Source organism: Pseudoliparis swirei, chromosome 21 (genome assembly GCF_029220125.1).
Source record: "Pseudoliparis swirei isolate HS2019 ecotype Mariana Trench chromosome 21, NWPU_hadal_v1, whole genome shotgun sequence".
In the NCBI taxonomy this organism is placed as follows: domain Eukaryota; kingdom Metazoa; phylum Chordata; class Actinopteri; order Perciformes; family Liparidae; genus Pseudoliparis; species Pseudoliparis swirei.
Window position 1 is genome coordinate 16,408,121 of NC_079408.1, and position 18,266 is coordinate 16,426,386.

An 18,266-nucleotide genomic window follows, 5' to 3' on the forward strand; every position below is an offset into this window, starting at 1 on the left:
CACAATAAACCGCATAAAAGGTCACACTGAACTACCGTCGTAAAAGGAAAAACAATACTGAGATCCCTGTCAAACCACAAAACAGAAGAAAACAGACACAACAAAAATGGCAGAGATTCCCTTCACAGCTTCACTGAAAAAGACACAAATGGTGGCCTACACTTAGGCACCATGCCACAGAATGGCCACAGCTCGGAGGTGAAGAGAGAGAGAGATTAAGCACTTGATCTGAGGGTATACATGTCCCGCCCACCGATTACGTGCTGCCTCTCAGGTGGTGTTGCTCCAGGTGTGTCCTCTGAGGGGTGCATGAGCCTCTCTTCAGGACGAACTCGTCCACACGGCTTTGCTTAGTACCACCAGGAGAAGACGTGGTGGCTCCAGGATGCTCGTGCGTGGCCGTCGTGCTGCCATGAAACACCAGAGGACACCGGTCCTTTAAAAAAATCACTATCCCACTGCGATAACAAATTTGACAACCTTAAACGGTGTGATGGTCAGGCCTGTCACACTGCCTTTGGCTGTTGATATTGACTTATGTTTTATTAGTCAATATCAAAATCAACAGCCGAAGGCAGAGTATCTGCACGTAGCTAAAGAATATGAACGAACAAATGTTCCTAATCTGACCAACTGCTACTTAATGTTGTTTTTGTCTGTCTGCTTTCAGGTCTACTGACTATGGCACCACCTACACCAAACTCAACCTGATGCCAGGAACAACTATCGTGTTAACCAGCTTCTACATTTGCCCAAACAACAAAAAAAAGGTAGGAAGATGCGATAGACTCCCTTGAGTGCTTGTGCTGAGCAATGCTGATCGTAATGAAGAGAAGCTCTTCGCCCGTGTTCTGGTCACTAATGAGGGGGATGCCTGAATATTTATTTACCAGTGTAAATATATATTCTTTTTTTATTCTTTTTTATTTTTCGTTTTTGGTTAGTATCTTAATTTATAAAGTATACATCAGCACAGGTGTAGTATTCAATATATACCATCCAGTCTTTCAAATTAAATAACATTGAACATTTTTGGGAGAGTGTACATACAAACAGAGAAATACATCGGACAAGGGGGAGACTAGGGAGAGAGAGGTTTCCTAAACTAGAGCAGCGTTGCAGGGTCATTCATTTATTATCTCCACAGGATCTGTCCGTATTGGATTTGCATATTTCACCCACTTGTCCCAGAGTTGAATAAACATACTTCTCTGAAGGCGGAGGGAGAAGGTGATCCTTTCCATAGCATAGATGTCATTTACTATGTCTATCCACTCCTGAATCGTGGGGGGCTCAGGAAGCAGCCAGCGTCTGGTGAGCGCTTTTTTACAAGCGGTTATTAAAATGCCAAACATGTATTTATCTTGTCGCCCTGTTTGAAAATCTAATTTTCCTAAGAATAAAGTTGCAAATTCCAGGGGCAAGTCAGTGTTAAGTATGACTTTCAATATTTTATGAAAATCTGCCCAGAAAGGCCTTATGACAGGGCACTCCCAAAATATGTGCCAGTGATTTGCTTCTTGAGCCCCACACCGTCTCCAACATGTGGCATCCCCTCCCGCGAAGCGTGCCTTCTGCTTCGGTGTAATAAAGAAACGAATAACACACTTCCATGCAAATTCCCACCATATGAGAGTTGGTACATTTCCATTGGAATTTACACACATCTAACCAGTCTTCATTTGATATTGAGAGGTTGCCATCTCTTTCCCATTTTTCCTTTACATATACTGCAGTGTGGGATTTTTTTGTCATAAGGCCCTTGTAGGATTTAGAGATAATACCTCTGTTTAATTCGTTTTGGTAGGCACCGAGAAATATTCTTAGTATTGGTTCATCAAGGTCTTTTGTATTTCTAATGTTATGTTCAAAATGGTTGCGTATCTGGAAACATCTATAAAAATCAGATTTTTCAAGACGATATTTTTCCCTTAGGTGTTCAAAGTCCTTTAGTTGTCCTTTATCTGTCAAAGAATAGTATGTTGTTATACCTTTTGGGATTCAAGATTTAAATCTATGATCCATTTCATTTGGTTTGACCCCCGGGTCATAGGCGCACCATTGAAGTATTTGTAGTTTATGATCTAGTTTATATTCTCTTTTTTATCATGTTCCAGATTTTTTAATTGAATTTGATCCATGGGTTTTATAAATTGTCTATAAGTTTTCCCAGGTTTTTGTGTGCTAATACTGCTTGAATTGGGGGGTCATTCATAATAGAGAGTTCAATATCTTTCCACCTGGCGCAGTAAAATGGGGTACACATGTTAATTAAGGGTTTAATCTGAACAGCATAGAAGTAATTTTTTTAATTGGGTAGAGCCATTCCTCCTTCTTCTTTTGGAAGTTGTAGAGTTTTAAATTTAATCCTTGGTTTTTTCCCTTGCCAGATAAATCTTGAAATGATTTTATCCAATTCAGAGAATTGTTTCGGGGGAATTTCTACAGGGAGTGCTTGAAATAGGAACAGATATCGTGGGAGAATGTTCATTTTTACAGAGTCAATTCTATGGGTTAATCCGAGGAAAGAAATAGAGTTCCATCGATATGTATCTTCTTTAATTTTTGTTGAGAGAGGAGTGTAGTTTATCTCTGCCAATGTTGAGATATCTCTTGGTAGGTGTATTCCTAGGTATTTCAAGGACTTCTGGTCCCAGTTAAGGTGGAATTTATCTTTAATGTGTTTAGGGGGTGTACAATTAAAGGTCAAGATTTGTGTTTTTTGTAGGTTTAATTTATATCCTGCATATCTACCAAAAGTTTTTAACAGGTTCATTAATTCAAGAAGGGAGTTAGAGGGGGTAGTTAAGTAAATCAGGATATCGTCAGCATACAGGGCCACTTTGTGGTCTGATCCATTTAAACAAATGCCTTTAATGCTTTCTGTCTGTCTTATCCATTGCGCCAGAGGCTCTATATAGAGGGCAAAAAGCAGTGGAGAGATTGGGCATCCCTGTCTTGTTCTGCGCTCTAATATAATGGTGTCCGAGAGATGTCCATTTATTTTAATCCAGGCCAAGGGTTTAGTATATAGTGTACGAATGCCTTTGATAAAAGTGTCGTGCATGCCAAGTCGTTCAAGGACTTTAAATATGAAAGGCCAGCTCACTGAATCAAAGGCCTTCTCAGCATCCAGACTGACTAGGTAGGCTTCAAGATTGTTCTGTTGGATGTGGTTTAGTATGTGCAGCGATCGCCTGATGTTATCGTGGGTTTGTCTTTGTGAGATAAAGCCAGTCTGGTCATGATGTATAATTTGGGGGAGGGTCTGTTCCAGTCTTTTGGCCAGGATGGCTGTATATAATTTGTAGTCAGCATTCAACACTGAAATTGGTCTATAAGATCCACATTCTAGTTTATCTTTTCCTTCTTTGTGAATAACAGAGATCACTGCCTCGCTCCAAGATGGGGGCATCTTGGCATCTTTTAGGGTTATATTGCAGGCCCTAAGGAGGTTTGATATTAGCTCAAATCGAAATGTCTTGTACCACTCCGAAGGGAAGCCATCCGGACCAGGTGATTTATTGGTTTTAAGTCTGGAGATGGCGCTGTTTAGTTCTGTCTCAGTTATCGCTGCTGTTAATATCTGATTTTGTTCTTCTGATAGTTCAGGGAGATTGAGAGACTTGAGGAATTCGCTAATTTGTTGTTCGCCCTCTAGTTGTGGTTGTGTGTATAGAGATTTGTAGTATTTTTAAAAGGTATTTTGCAGTTCATCCTGTATAGTTTTAGAAACCGGGTCTCTTATTTTGTATATTGTGCTATCCGCTCGTTGTTTTTGCAGCCTTCTTGCCAAGAGCTTTGTTGATTTTGAGCCCGCCTCATAACATTTGTTTTGTGAATATCATGTTTTTTTCCAATTTCCTGTGAGTATAACAGATTTATTTCATTCCTAACTTTCCTAATTTCTATCAGCAAATTCTTTTTTTGTTCTCTCTTATGTTGTGTCTCAAGATCCTTTAATTCTTTATTAAGGTTTAGTAGTCGTAGTTGTTTCTCTTTCTTTTCATGGGTACAGAAAGATATAATTCTCCCTCTGATGACTGCCTTCAAGGCATCCCATACTATAGCTGAGTCGACCTCCCCATTATCATTTTCATCCAGAAACATTTTTATTTCCTTTCTCATTTGGGTCTTAAATTTCGGGTTGTTTAAGATACTTGTATTCAACCTCCACAATGTTTTTCTTATTTTATCGCTGATATGCACAGTGCAGGACAGAGGTGCATGGTCAGATAAGTCAATACTACCAATATCACAACTATGCATTCTATGGCGATCTCTCTTTAGCACAAAGAAATAGTCTATCCTTGAGTATGTATCATGGGGGCATGAGTAAAATGTATATTCACGGCCTGATGGGTAAATATCTCTCCATAGATCTAATATGCCCAGTTCTGTCATTAGAACATACATTTTCCTATGCAACGATGTAGCGGTCATATTTTTTGAAGTCTAGTTTTGGGTTTAGACGGATGTTCCAATCTCCACCGCATATGACAATTCCTGGGGCCTCTATCATTAAATCAAATATCTTTCTGTAGAAATTAAAATCACTTCCAGGGGGGGCATAAATGTTACATAAAGTTATTGTAACACCATCTATTTTTCCAGAGACTATTATATATCTCCCCTCCTTATCTGTTACTTTAGAGAGTAGTTCAAATGATACCGTTTGTGATATTAAAATGGCTACGCCTCTCCTACGGCCTGATTTATAAGATGAACAATATACCCTTGAAAGCCCCATTCTCTTTAATTGTTCATGCTCTAAAGGGGTGAGGTGTGTCTCTTGTAAGAGCACAACATTTGCCTTTTCCTTTTTCATTTTCGACAATATTTTACTTCTTTTAGCTGGATTCAAGATCCCCTTCACATTAAATGAAATAACCTTAAGGGCGTTTCTATTCATAGTTTCAACCATTGATAATCACAGGTGGAACCTCTCCCAATATCTCCGATAACATAAAAGTTGTACACTGAAAACATCTCTCCCAAGGAACAAATACACAAAACAGAAAAAAAGGAACGTGAAACAGTTTTTAACGGAAAGTCACCAAAACGGTTTAAAACAGCTGTTTCAGATATAGAGGCTCGTTTCAAATGAGCCTGAGAGGACCTTGGAAAGCCAAAGCCCCCATAAGGGAAAGTCCCACGTCGCGTCGGTGGTGGGGCCCTAAAGTGTGGCCACATGTTAGCCAAAATCCACACAAAATAAACTATGGGTGACAAGTTAATTAACAAGTCCCGACTGTTTTAATTAACCAAAAATATAACTGTAGGAGTAGTTTTTTAGAATGTCATGGCGTACCTCCGGGGGTATAACCAAAAAAAAAAGAAAAGCAAAGAGTATCACACTGGAGTCCATTACAACTTATCTGTATTTCTCTGAAGAGTCATCATTGTCCTGTCGTGGGGGATCATCTTCTGAATTTCTGGAGTATATCCTTATATTGAGGCTGGCGGGGTTTGTTTGGCTGTGTGCCGCCGTCCGCTGCACCGGGCTCCTGGTCGTCACTCCGGTCTTGTCGTCTCCCGGCCACCTGCCAGGTAGACAGGTGCTGGATCTCCTCCTGGTCCGGGGCAGCGGAGGATTTCACCACCGTAACTGGAAATCCTCGTGAAGCCATATCTCTTGTCGCTTCTGCAGCATCTTGGAACAGCAGAGTGCCATTATCGTAGAAGACTCGCATCCTTGCGGGGTACGGCGTCTGGAACTTTATTCGTTTTTCTTTCAGGACTTTCTTAGCTTCGGCGTATTCACCGCGTTTCTTCAGCACTTCGGGGGGGAAGTCATGGTCAACGTAGAAGCGGGTGTTGTCGTAGAAGACTTCTTTTTTCTGCCAGGCTCTCCGGAGCACCTCCTCCTTCGTCTGGTAACTCCCGAATATGACCACTATCGACCGGGGCTTTGCCTGTGGGCCATTGGGCTTAGGTGCCGGTACTCGGTGTGCCCGTTCTATTCGGAGATCTTTGTCACTGGGGAGGTCGAGTGCGTTTTTTAGCAGGTTATCCAGAAAGCCAGCCATGTCGGTGCCCTCTTTGTCTTCGGGTATTCCGTAAATCCTTAAATTATCCCTACGCGCTCGACCCTCCTGGTTTGTTAGCCTGGCTTCCAGATTAGTTTGGCGCTGCACCAGCCGCCCGATTAGCACGGTCTCAGCTTCACCTATTCTCTCCTCTGCTTCGTCCATTCTATCATTTACTCTCTTCAGTTCCTGTTTAATGTCAGTGAGTTGCACCCTGTTATCCTTTCTGAAGTCCCGGAGTTCGTTGAGAATACTTCGTAGGGTACCCCCGGAGCTTTCCTCGTCGTGTGGACCCGGAGAGCTGCCTCGGCTGTCTTGTCCCATTTCGGGATCGTAATCCATCATTTTTGTGGTCGTCCTACTTCTAGTATTCACCCCTTTCGCCATTAGTAAGCATACATTGCACTGGGGTTGACAAAACTACCGTTTTTTGGGGTTATTTCATAAATCCGTTGGGTTGCTCGAACATCAAGCTGTCATACTCTCAGTGGCGGAACCGGAAGTTCCACCGTAAATATATATATTCTAAAGTATGCTTCTGGTGTCTGCAGGGACCCCAGTTAGTATGATTTTAAAGTTAAGAATACTATTTATTCAAAAGCACTTGTGTCCTTTCCCTGGCTGGGACATGATGTATTTTGTTATTTATAAAACAAACAAACAAAGATTAGCATATGTAGTGCTGCAACATGTTGCTGATTTTGAACTGCAACTTTAGCCACGTGCCACTCCTACCTATGGTAGAGTTCATCAATCCACAAGCAACTTCTGGACAACAGGGTCTGCCATCTCATATTCTCAAATGATGAGTGATCAGGTTCATTAGTTGCCTCTACACGCACACACACAAACACACAAATACGTGAGCACAGTTTGATCAACACTGCTAGTCTCCTCAGAAAACAGTAAACCGGAGGGCATTCAAGCTACAGTATGTGAGGGGATTGCACACTCCGTAAAGTTATCACATGAACAAAGCGGTGTGTAATCTATAGGATTTGGGGCAATTACAGAGGTGACATCATCTTCAGACAGATGATGTCACCCTTGCTTTCTCTTGCTTCATTGAGAGCTCTGTTAAAGATGTGCTCATGTTGTGGTGTGGCGTGTAATAGGAGTTCATAAGTACTGGTGTCAGCTCTTCCTTAAAGATCTAATACCATTCAGCTGGTAAACAGTCACTTCCTGGTGTCTTATTGTTTTTATCTATTCAATGCATTCTTCAAATCTTTTTTTGTAATCTGTGAAGTCAAATTGTCATTCTGGTGTTTACCAATTAAGGGCAGCTCTATAGACTTCAGGAATGATTCTATATTCTCTTTAGTTTCCTGTTTTGGTTGCGAGTACAGGGTTTTGTAATATGTTTGGAATGCAGTGTCGATCTTGTCAAGTTATTACGGATTTGTCCTGAAGTATTTTTTTATTGAGTGAGATCTGTTTTTTCCTTTTATGTTCTTGGCTTGTAATTTTGTAGCTTTGACCCTATTTGTTTGTTTTTTTTTTTTTTTTTTTTTCTCAGTTTGTTCTTTATAAATGTCCAAGATCTGATTTTTAACTTTGGCCAACATAACATGAACATGAGTGAGTCTCTCTTTGTTGTTTTTTTTTTTTTTTTTTTTTTTGACTTTCTCTTCTTTTTATGAGAACTGAGAGAGTATATTATTATTTTATTTATCCCTGATAACTTGTCTTGTAATATATATTTGGGTTCACTCATTTCCTTCATTTAGTTCCAAAGTTCAGGAGTTTTTGTTTTCCTTATTTATTATTTTCACATTACTCACACACACATCTCCAGATTGTTTTCTTTGCTCTACTATGCAAATGAAGCTACGGATCTTATGTCCGTCGTTCTGAAACATAAAAATATAGTTTATTCTTGAGACGACTGCATGAGGCGCCGAGTGAAAAGTATAATCTTTTTCAAATTGATGTACGTCTCTCCAAACGTCAGGTAGGCCCGTCTTGTCTAACCCTCTTCTCAGCAAGGGGACACTTTTCTCTTATTAGATTTATCCATTTATTACTTATTACTGTATAAAAGTCTCCAGCACATATCAGTGTGCCTTGTGATTCAGAAGAAATCAATTTGAGTATTTTCTTCATTATACTTTGATCACTTTGTGGGGGTCAGTTTGCTTTCAATCTGCCTTCAGTGTCCCTGATCTCCCCAACCAATGAAAAATAAATATGTATGTAATAATATCGCAACTCCTCTTCTTCCGGTATTTATTGAGCTATAAAATGTGTTCATGTAGCCACATTTTTTTCCTTTTTTCTAGTGTTCAGCTTGAGATAAATGCGTTTTCTGTTCAAATATAATTTGATGCTTTGTCTTTCTCATTTTTGATATTACTCTGCTTCTCTTAACCGGGTTATTTAAACCATTACCATTCCAAGATGGTCATTTAAAGTTGCTGTATCTCATATTAACAGTTCAATCTGTATGTGTTGGCAACATATGCACAAGTGTTGTGACAAAACAAAAGCCATTATTAAAACTGGGAGCAGAGATTAACGGTTCCTCGCTCTTTTGCGCCAGTCGGGGGCGCTGGCGAGACGCGGGCCTGCTCGCCAGAGAACGCATGCCCACCGGTGGGCCGTTTTACCGTTTTCACGTAACCCAGGTTTTCTTTCGCCAGTAGATGGCGCTCTGATAGTGAAAATAGGCTTGTCGATATCCACAGACCAGCATTACAAGTTTGTGGCAGATTTGAGGAAGTCCAGTGGAGCCAGTAGGTGGCGCTGAGATAAATATGTCAACGACAGAGATTCTCAAAGTGTGGTACTGAACTGGACTTGTGTCATGGTCACTGATGACGGTAAGGAGGCCCACTGAAACACCATCGAGCTCTGGCTCATCAGACTCATCCTGAATGAATGAAAAAGAGATACTAATTACAAACTAACACATGGAACGGAACAGATTCTATTCAATTTATTTTGTATAGCCCAATATCACAAATTACTAATTCCCCTCAGAGGGCTTTACAATCTGTATACGTACGATATCCCTGAGCTTTGACCTCACATCGGATCAGGAAAAACTCCCAAGAAATAGAAAAAAACCTTTCACAGGGAAAAAAGTGAAGAAACCTTCAGGAGAGCAACCGAGGAGGATCCCTCTCTAAGATGGACAGAAGAATAGATGTCATGTGACCAGAAGGAATCATTACAGAGTTACAACACATTCAATGAGTATGACAGAGTGTATGAATAGTCTTGACTTTGTTGAGAGTTCAGCTCGCAGTGACGGAGCTACACATTTTAATTATAGAAGGAATATAAAACTGTAAATGAGGGAATGTCACAAAGTACAAAGCTACTAAACTTTTTCTTTGTTCAGTTTCAAACATGCTGAATTAAATAGGTTATCACACTTACAATGTCCTTTTTGTGATGGTTTACATGCCGAATCACGTACCTGACAGCTGTGCGCTTAAGATCAGATTGGAGATGATTGCTGAGTACTACATGCTATCTTCCGACATTTGTACTTTCCAAAAAGAAAATAAATGTAATATTATGATATATTTACTGGTAATATATAAATAGCCCACAGCAATCTCCATCCAGCCAGCTGCCACTTAACATTTTGTAGCGAAATGAGCAGATATTGTTTAAGTCCTCATTTCAACTTCACAAATCAGCTCCCCTAATCTCTTGCAGGCTTTCAAATAGACAGGAATGAATAGAAACTGGGCATCTGACGAAGTTAAACTCAATATGACACGCCATACAGTACTGTGGTCAGTTCGGACAAGTCTGACTCGCAGCTGGGTAAAGGTCTGCCATTGGCCGTGTTTTTCACATGGCATTCTCCTCCCTATCAACCATCTGCTATTTTGCAACCACCTCTGTATCCTGTGCTCAGCACCATCCAAAGAGAATGGTGAATTGTTTAAAAGCAACAAAAGCCACAGCATTTGTTTCCCCCAAAGCCAGAAAGATATTATTATTCTGCTCTTACTTCTTTAGGTTAGCTTAGCAGATAGCTAACAGCAGATCCATAAAATGAAGACTCATGAATCCAGAGTTGAGTTTTAGGGTCTTTAGTATTGATCTTGGATATTGTAAAACTGTGGAGACATAACATAACATAACTTCACAAACTGTCCACACACATATGCATAAACAACATTATGATTAACACAAAGCCATCATGCCATAAATTTCCCCTATCCATCAACATGAATATCCTGACTACTTCAGAGTCCAAGCTAATCCTGACATGACAAATGCTAATCGCGATTAGCATCTAGCTAATCGCGATTAGCTAAACGCTAATTAGCGCCCACTGCTACAGCACAATATTATTTTATAACAGTAATGACACAGATAGCAGATATTTACAAGTTACATACATAGATACTTACAGACTTAGAACTTCAGAGGCTATCAAGCAGTAAAGGTGAAATGTAGCTGCAGTTTGTGCTTTCAGTAGGAAGTGAAACGGGAACTAACTACGGTGAGAGAGGAGGGATAAATCTAAGAACCAAAAAAGGCAATTGCCTTCTAGACCACTCAACGTCTCAAATGCAACACATGACAATGTGGGGCAGAACAATGTGTTTAGCCATATCTTTCTTTCGCGCTTGCACAGCACTGATGGTCTGACTAGTGAGGGGCCGACAGCTCATTTCTGCTGCGGGGCCCCCATAGGTTTATCTGTCATTATTATTATAACATTGAAATGAGACTTGCTATTGCAATGTTACTATTTCCAAGCATATTCCACCGCAATGTTCCTGCCGATTATAGCATAACATTAGCTGTTATCTCTGACCGAGCATTGATTAAAGCAATTAGTCCATGTGCTCCGTCCAGCTGGGCTCTGGTGTCCTCTTGTATCACGACAGAGGCCCATAGTATTCAGCTATCCTGCTCTCAGCCCTTCAAATGCCGTGCCTATGAATTGACCTGACCAGGATCCACCAAGATGGATCAATAGGCAGCGAGCACTCACCGTACCGTCTGCTTGGAGGGAGACCACGCTTTGAACTATAGGTTGCAAATGCAGCCCTATGCTTGTCTCTGAATTTTAGAGCCGTATGTGTTTGCTGTAGTCTAGAGATGAATGGGGCTTGGTTAATATTTCACTGCAGCTGAAGACTGCAGAATATCAGAGCAGAGACCTCAGAAAGGAAGCCAAATGACTTTCAGTTTTTTTATTTACACATAATGCATCAGGAAATCTAGGGATTAATCTCTCATTCAAGATCATTTGAATAGTCATTTGTATGCCTGGTAGAGACAGCAACTGGTATAAACAATTTGTATCAGCTTTGTTGTCGTACTTTACTGGTTTAGTTGTTTAAATGTGGAGTTTCTAAAAATTATTGTTGCTAATCTCTTTATGATGTCTTTTTTTTAGGGCTGTCAGCGTTAACGCGTTAATCTATGCGATTAATTTGGCCGCGTTAACGCACTAAAATATTTTAACGCAATTAACGCATTTTTTTTTTTTTTTTTTTTTTTTAAACCGCGGCAGTACGGTTTGACACTGTTTCCGTTTTTAAAACAATCATTTCTCCGCGAAAATAAGGAGCAGAAATCAGTTTAACTCGTGGATGAATCAGTCGGGTTTCCTCCTGCTCCTCCTTCCTCCTGTCTCCCCCTCTGATACACAGAGGAACAGAGGGGCGACGTGTCGGGTGACGCGGCGCGGAAAGAACTCGACACACGAAACCTTCAACGTGATTGGTCAATCCGTTTGTCTGTCAACATTTCGGGGGAAAAAAACAATGAACACTCAGTAAATCACAAAGGAACTCCCACCTCACAGGTAAGGCTCATTTAGCAGCCTGTCAGTCAGAGAACCAGAGAACACGGCGCGAGGACAATGAGGCTCATTTCAGAGCTGAGATTGTTCTGGAATGTTTGATGTATAACACGTGGGGGTGTGTCACATGCAAAAGACTTTAAACGGTGAATTTAATTTATTTTGTAAAATGTATAAAATGCCCCCAGCCTCCAGAGGGTTAACGTGACATATTTTAATGTCAGTCAGTTACCAAGGCCACTGGTTCTGCTGCTGTTCAATGTTAAAGATGACAGGACCAATGGGGTCTCAATATACCTCATTTTTTTACTAATCTGATGTTTCACTGAAGAAACAATTTATCATCCACGATATTAAATACCTCGCTGGCACTGTATATGTAGGAGCCTCTTTGAAAACACAGCTCTGTGTGAAGTTTTGTCTTTAAAAAAGGAAACACTTTTAACCCTTGTGTTGCCTTTCATTTTGTTAAATATTTAACCTCCCGCCTTTGGGTCATTTTGACCCGATTCAATGTTCACCCTCCTGTTACCTTTATATTTACTAACATATTTTACCCTTTGGGTTCAATTTGACGCCAGCAATTAAAACCTCCAGAAAATTATTAGAATTAATATTGTTTTCCAAGTTTATGTGTGAGGCACTTTATGTTTGTTTGTTGACTACCGAAAGAACACCGACATTAAACATTGAATGGGGTCAAATTAACCCGAAGGCGGCAGGAGGGTGTAATATTGATTCGGGTCAAAATGACCCGAAGGCAACACAAGGGTTAAACGGTGAATTTAATTTTTTTCGTAAAATGTATAAAATGAGCCCAGCCTCCAGAGGGTTAACGTGACATATTTGAATGTCAGTCAGTTATCAAGGCCACTGGTTCTGCTGTGTTCAATGTTAAAGATGACAGGACCAATGGGGTCTCAATATACTTCTTTTTTTTACTAATCTGATGTTTCACTGAAGAAACAATTTATCATCCACGATATTAAATACCTCGCTGGCACTGTATATGTAGGAGCCTCTTTGAAAACACAGCTCTGTGTGAAGTGTTGTCTTTAAAAAGAATGAACTTTTAACTTTTAACTTTTAATTGCGATTAATCGCGATTAATCGCAATTTCAAAATGTGCGATTAATTAGTTAATTTTTTTTAATCGATTGACAGCTCTACTTTTTTTAGATTGACTTGGGAATTAAGTTCCACAAGATTTTTTTTTTTTACATCTCACTGGAGGTTTACGTCCGGAGAACTAAACTGATTATTCACTTCGACCTCAAAGACTGGGCTAATTGTCACAACTTAAGAGGCAATATTGAAGATTCCTTTTAATAAATGTCTGTTAGGTGACACTATCGCCAAACAAGAGAGCACAATGTTGTGTGAGCTTATGTCCCACTGATGAAAGTATTGCAGTAATTATATATTTACAATATTAAAAACTGTTACATTCTGTTACATTCAAAATAAAAGAATGAGGTAATAACGTGGAGATATACAGCTAGCTAATGTTATTACCTCATGACCAGGCAGGAATATTATTCTTTAGTCACATGTATGATATGACTTCTAGGTTTCAGGGCAAAGTTTAATATTTGTTTACAGATTTTTAGTGGGTTTTATCTCACTCTAAAAAGTGTTCCATTAAGTACAAGCAATCTTGGGATAATCTTCAACTCCACCCTTTGCCTTGACTCCCATAACTGCCAAATTGTCAAATTCTGCTATATTTTTTGCAATCTTGTCTATTGCAACTCACTCCTCGCTAGCATCAGTGCTAGCTTCATCTATGGATGGGCGAACTGTTCCAGAGTTTATTTGCACCATATCACCACATTCCTAAAATAACTCCACCGGCACTCAGTTAATTACATTTACTAACATATTTTACCCTCGGGGTCAATTTGACCCCAGCAATTAAAACCTCCAGAAAATTATTAGAATTAATATTGTTTCCCAAGTTTAAGTGTGAGGTACTTTATGTTTGTTTGTTGACTACCTAAATAGCCCTTTGAATATATAAAAAAGTTGATATTTCTTATATGTTTGACACAGTGAAAAACAGCCTGGGGTCAAATTGACCCCAAGGAACACCGACATTAAACATTGAATGGGGTCAAATTGACCCAAAAGGTAACAGGAGGGTTAAGTGTAAAGTGACTGTGTTCTAGAAAAGCTCTCGACAAATGTATTATTATGATTATAAAGGATATCCTGACTATACTATAAACTGGCCACTTTTTTCATGATAATACCAGTGATGGAACATTATTCTCATTTAACAAGTACTTTACTTGGAGAGAGAGTATCCCTAACATCTGATGTAAGACGACTAGACCATTGAATGTTATGATTACATTACACCCCTATAACAGCTCGAGAACCTTACAGACAGTAACATTGCAGAGTTGCTAAAAACTGAACCTGGAGGAATGGGAAGAATCCAGACATAGTGACTGACATTTTCATTTAACTTTATTTCATATGATGTTCATGGCATCCAAGTAAGTTAAGAATGGTCAGTGACGCAATGAGAGAATGTTACAGTATTTATTTAATTTCTTTATGGCAAGTGCATTTCAGTGTGTTCTCTGCTAATTGATACCTTTTGACATAGTTTTGATGCAATTTGTGAGCGGAGTTATTAATATGTTATACACGTTTGTTCAGCTTTATTTTTCCATTTAATTTGGAATATGTTGCAATGTATCGCAATATATCATATTGTGTCAAATGCATCGCAATACATATTGTAATCTGAGTCGCTTGCCAATACAATGAAATAAAGTCACATTGAGTTTTATTGAAGATTAATTATTTAGATTAATCCTGATCTTTTTTACTCTACATTGAACTACACTCCATCTCAGTGGAGACACAATTTTTCTGTTGCTGTTTCATTCGAGCTATATTTAAATTAGCTAAATAAAGGCAGTTGTCTAGCCTATAGCAAGGAAAGGTAGTGCAGCTTTTGATGGTTATAATATCAAACGTGTATCTGTATTGTCATCCAATTCAGTCATGAATCATTGTACTGTATACACAAATGCTCAATGTTGGAATACAGCAGTGATTGCAGCCTGCAAAAATATTTTTTAAATTAATATTCAGATTGAGTTTTGCAGATGTGGTTTGTTTCAGCAGTGTAACCTACAGGGGTGATCTTTGGGGGCCAAATATTAGATAATGTTTAGTCCTTTTTTTTTCATATATTATTTTTTATTTGGAAATGTTGATGGGCACAAAACAAAGCAAAAATGCACTTCATCTGACAATTCCATTGTTTTCCATATTTTTTTTGACATATACAAACATACAACAAACCCACCTCACCTACCCCACAACCAGTACAGGAAAATAAATACATTAGAATAAATACATTAAAAAAAGGTCACCTTATTTTGCCGAGCCAGACGTGCATCAGGTCACCAAACCACATAGTTATCTTGGGTGGGTTTGTTGATTTCCAATGCAATAATATTCTTCTATGAGAAAAAAGCCATGATGTTTTTTTGTTATTGTAAAGTGTTGTCTATCTGTTACACCAAATATAGCTGAAGCGGCGTTGGGTTGGAGCTCAATACTAAGAGCCAAGGAGAGTGTTTACAGACCACAGACCAGTAAGATGTCAGAGCAGACCAGAATATGTCAAGTTGGCTGGGGTGTGATGGCATCTGCTGCAGTTAGCATCCGAGTTGGGGTATATTTTAGCGAATCTTGCTTTTTAAAAGCTTGATGCAGAACTTTGAATTGGATTATGCCGAGTTTTGCACAAGAAGAGCTGTCATTCACTCTTTGTAGAGCACAGTTCCACATATCTTCTTCTGTCACCCCCTAGTTCACCTTCCCAGTCCGCTTTTATCTTCGTAAAGGTCACATTTCTAAGAGATGTTATTTAGTCATGTACTCTTGAAATTAGCCGCTTTGAGTCGGATGGAAGTTCTAGCACAGTGGTTCTTAATCTTATTGGAGGTACTGAACCCTGCAAGCTTCATCGGTGCATTAGCCAAACCCTTTGTAATTGGAAAAATAAAATATGATTTCTTCTAAACATATCTAACTTAGCTGATTGGCTTTCGCAACTTCACTTTGGTCTATCTATTCCATTCACGTCTGTGCATTGACTTTGCAAAGCTTTTGGTGAGAACGCAGCATAACAAGGCAAAGAAAAATGGTGAGTTGCCCAAAACATCGCCAGACAATTTTTTGACTATCGACATTAAACGGCCTAACATTGCTAATGTGAACCGAGCTATAGAAACTGGAAGACTGGAAGTGACCAGAGCTGTAAGAGATGTTGAACTGCAGGATCTAGCTCAGGGGTGGGCAAACTTTTTGACCTGCGGGCCACAATCGGTTCTAAAATGTGGCAGAGGGGCCGGGCCAGGAGCATTTGGACACGCAATGTAATTTATTAAACCTGGAGATTGCGTCTGTTTTTTCTACATTTCAATTTAAGGTGCAAAGTTAAAGTAAAAACATTTACTGGAAAGAGATCAATGGAATCACTTTCAACATTCAAAACAAATTATTACCCAACGACATACTCAAGCTCAATAATTTCTAATTGTTTTAAACCCCGCAAAATAATGGACGGATTGTCCTGAGAGACAGACTGTATTAAATATCCTGCCTGCAGCAGAAACTAGAAAAGGGTCTTTAAATTGAGGGCGATGTGCGGCGTCATCTGGTCAGCATGTGTATGAACCCGTCACAAACAGACAAACAGCGCTTTACTCGAGAAAATATGACCCTAAAGCTGACAATTGAAGTTCGATTTTTTTTAATTATTCATATCTCTTCTGAAAACACACCTTTACTCATGTGGACGAACTGTTTTGGTGTTTGAAATTGGTTTACCAAAGGTCATAGGTTCACAAAAGCAGTGAAATATCTGAATACAATGCTAGATACATGTAATTGCACCTGTCCATCCTGGAGAGGGATCCTCCTCTGTTCTCTCCTGAAGGTTTCTTCCCTTTTCCCCCTGAAGGGTTATTTGGGAGTTGTTCCTGATCCGATGTGCGGTCAAAGGTCAAAGGTCAGGGTTGTCTATATGTACAGATTGTAAAGCACTCCGAGACAAATTTGTAATTACAAATAAACTGAATTGAATTAAATAAATGAGGAAAACCAAATTTTGTATTAACGTTTTTTTAGTAAAAATGATGTGTCTGTCACACATTCACCAAAATGATAAAGATGGGACTGAGAAATGACTTCATATTGCAGATAAAGTTTCATGGGGTGTGTGCAAATAAAAAATGACCATTAATTTTTTCTTTTTTATAAATATGTATTGTACATAATAATAAAAAAATCCACATTATATACATGTTGTGAAATAGAAAACAGAACACAACTATTGACAGACTATTTACAATATGGCTTCACTATAATAACATCATGTCATCGTGTCACGAGTCCTCTCTGCTGGCCGGGCAGGTGGAGCTGCAGGTTGAGCTGCAGGCTGCGCTGCAGGCGCTGGTGAATCCTCTCTGTAAAATACAAGACTAGTCAGCACCGCGCACAAGTTACGGACACCGGGACGGACACCGTGACACATAACGTGTAGTAAAGACTCTTACCCGGTCCAAGTGGCTCTCTTCTGGCTGCGTGTTCCTCCTCGTGGCTTTGCAGCTCCTCCGAGGCTCCGCGCTGCTCGCCAAAATCACTGCGGCTGTTTCTAAATGAGCTTCACCTGTGTGGTGGGCGGGTCCCTTGTGATTTACTGAGTGTTCATTGGTTGTTTTTTTCGAAAAATGTTGACAGACAAACTGATTGATAAATCATGGTGAAGGGTTTTGTGTGACGAGTACTTTCCGCGCCAACGCACACCGGAAGTAAACAAAGTTGCGATTTGGACAAGTTCGGCGGGCCGGATTAAAAAGCCTAACGGGCCGGATGTGGCCCGCGGGCCGTAGTTTGCCCATGTCTGATCTAGCTTCATAGTGACACCAGTCAGTATCTGGAGCATGAAGCCAATAGGAAGAGCAAGCCCTCCCTGTAGTTTCGGCCTCTGTAGGAGCTCCATACGTATTCTAGGGTTCTTGCCATTCCATGTAAATGAGATGAAAGCTTTGTCAATACATTAAAAAAAAGATTGAGGAAGGTAGAGTGGAAGGCATTGAAACAGGGAAGGAAATTTGGGGAGCACATTCATCTTTATGCAATTTACTTCCCCTGCTAAGGATAAGTGAATTGTTTTCCATTTTTTAAGATCCAATTTAACTTTAAGTAAAGAAGAAACGTTTTCTTTGTAAAGGTTCTGCATATCTCTTATGATCTTAATGCCCAGGTATTTAAAGCCATGTCTCGACATTTTGAATGGCAATACGTTATCCTAGATTTGAAGCACTAAGTTATTTACAGGGTAGCATTCACTTTTACAAAAAGTTCTGTTCATACCCAGAAGATTTACCAAATCTTAAAGTGTGGGTAAAGTGAGGTAGACTTAG

General features: G+C 39.6%; 1 protein-coding gene and 1 long non-coding RNA gene across 3 annotated transcripts in view; one reads left to right on the top strand and one right to left on the bottom strand.

Moving 5' to 3' along the window:
- The window catches only part of sorcs2 (sortilin-related VPS10 domain containing receptor 2), a 189,811-nt gene that overhangs the window by 103,599 nt on the left and 67,946 nt on the right, over positions 1-18,266 (top strand). For both annotated transcript variants that reach the window (XM_056443212.1, XM_056443213.1), the window contains exon 3: positions 671-770. In XM_056443212.1, the coding sequence (XP_056299187.1) occupies positions 671-770 (100 nt within the window). The remainder of the gene's footprint in view (positions 1-670; positions 771-18,266) is intronic.
- Positions 7,848-10,558, bottom strand: LOC130212076 (uncharacterized). The gene is made up of 4 exons (XR_008835227.1): positions 10,406-10,558; positions 10,000-10,108; positions 9,037-9,156; positions 7,848-8,901 (listed from the first exon to the last, which is right to left on the bottom strand). It is a non-coding gene; the product is annotated as an uncharacterized LOC130212076 (long non-coding RNA).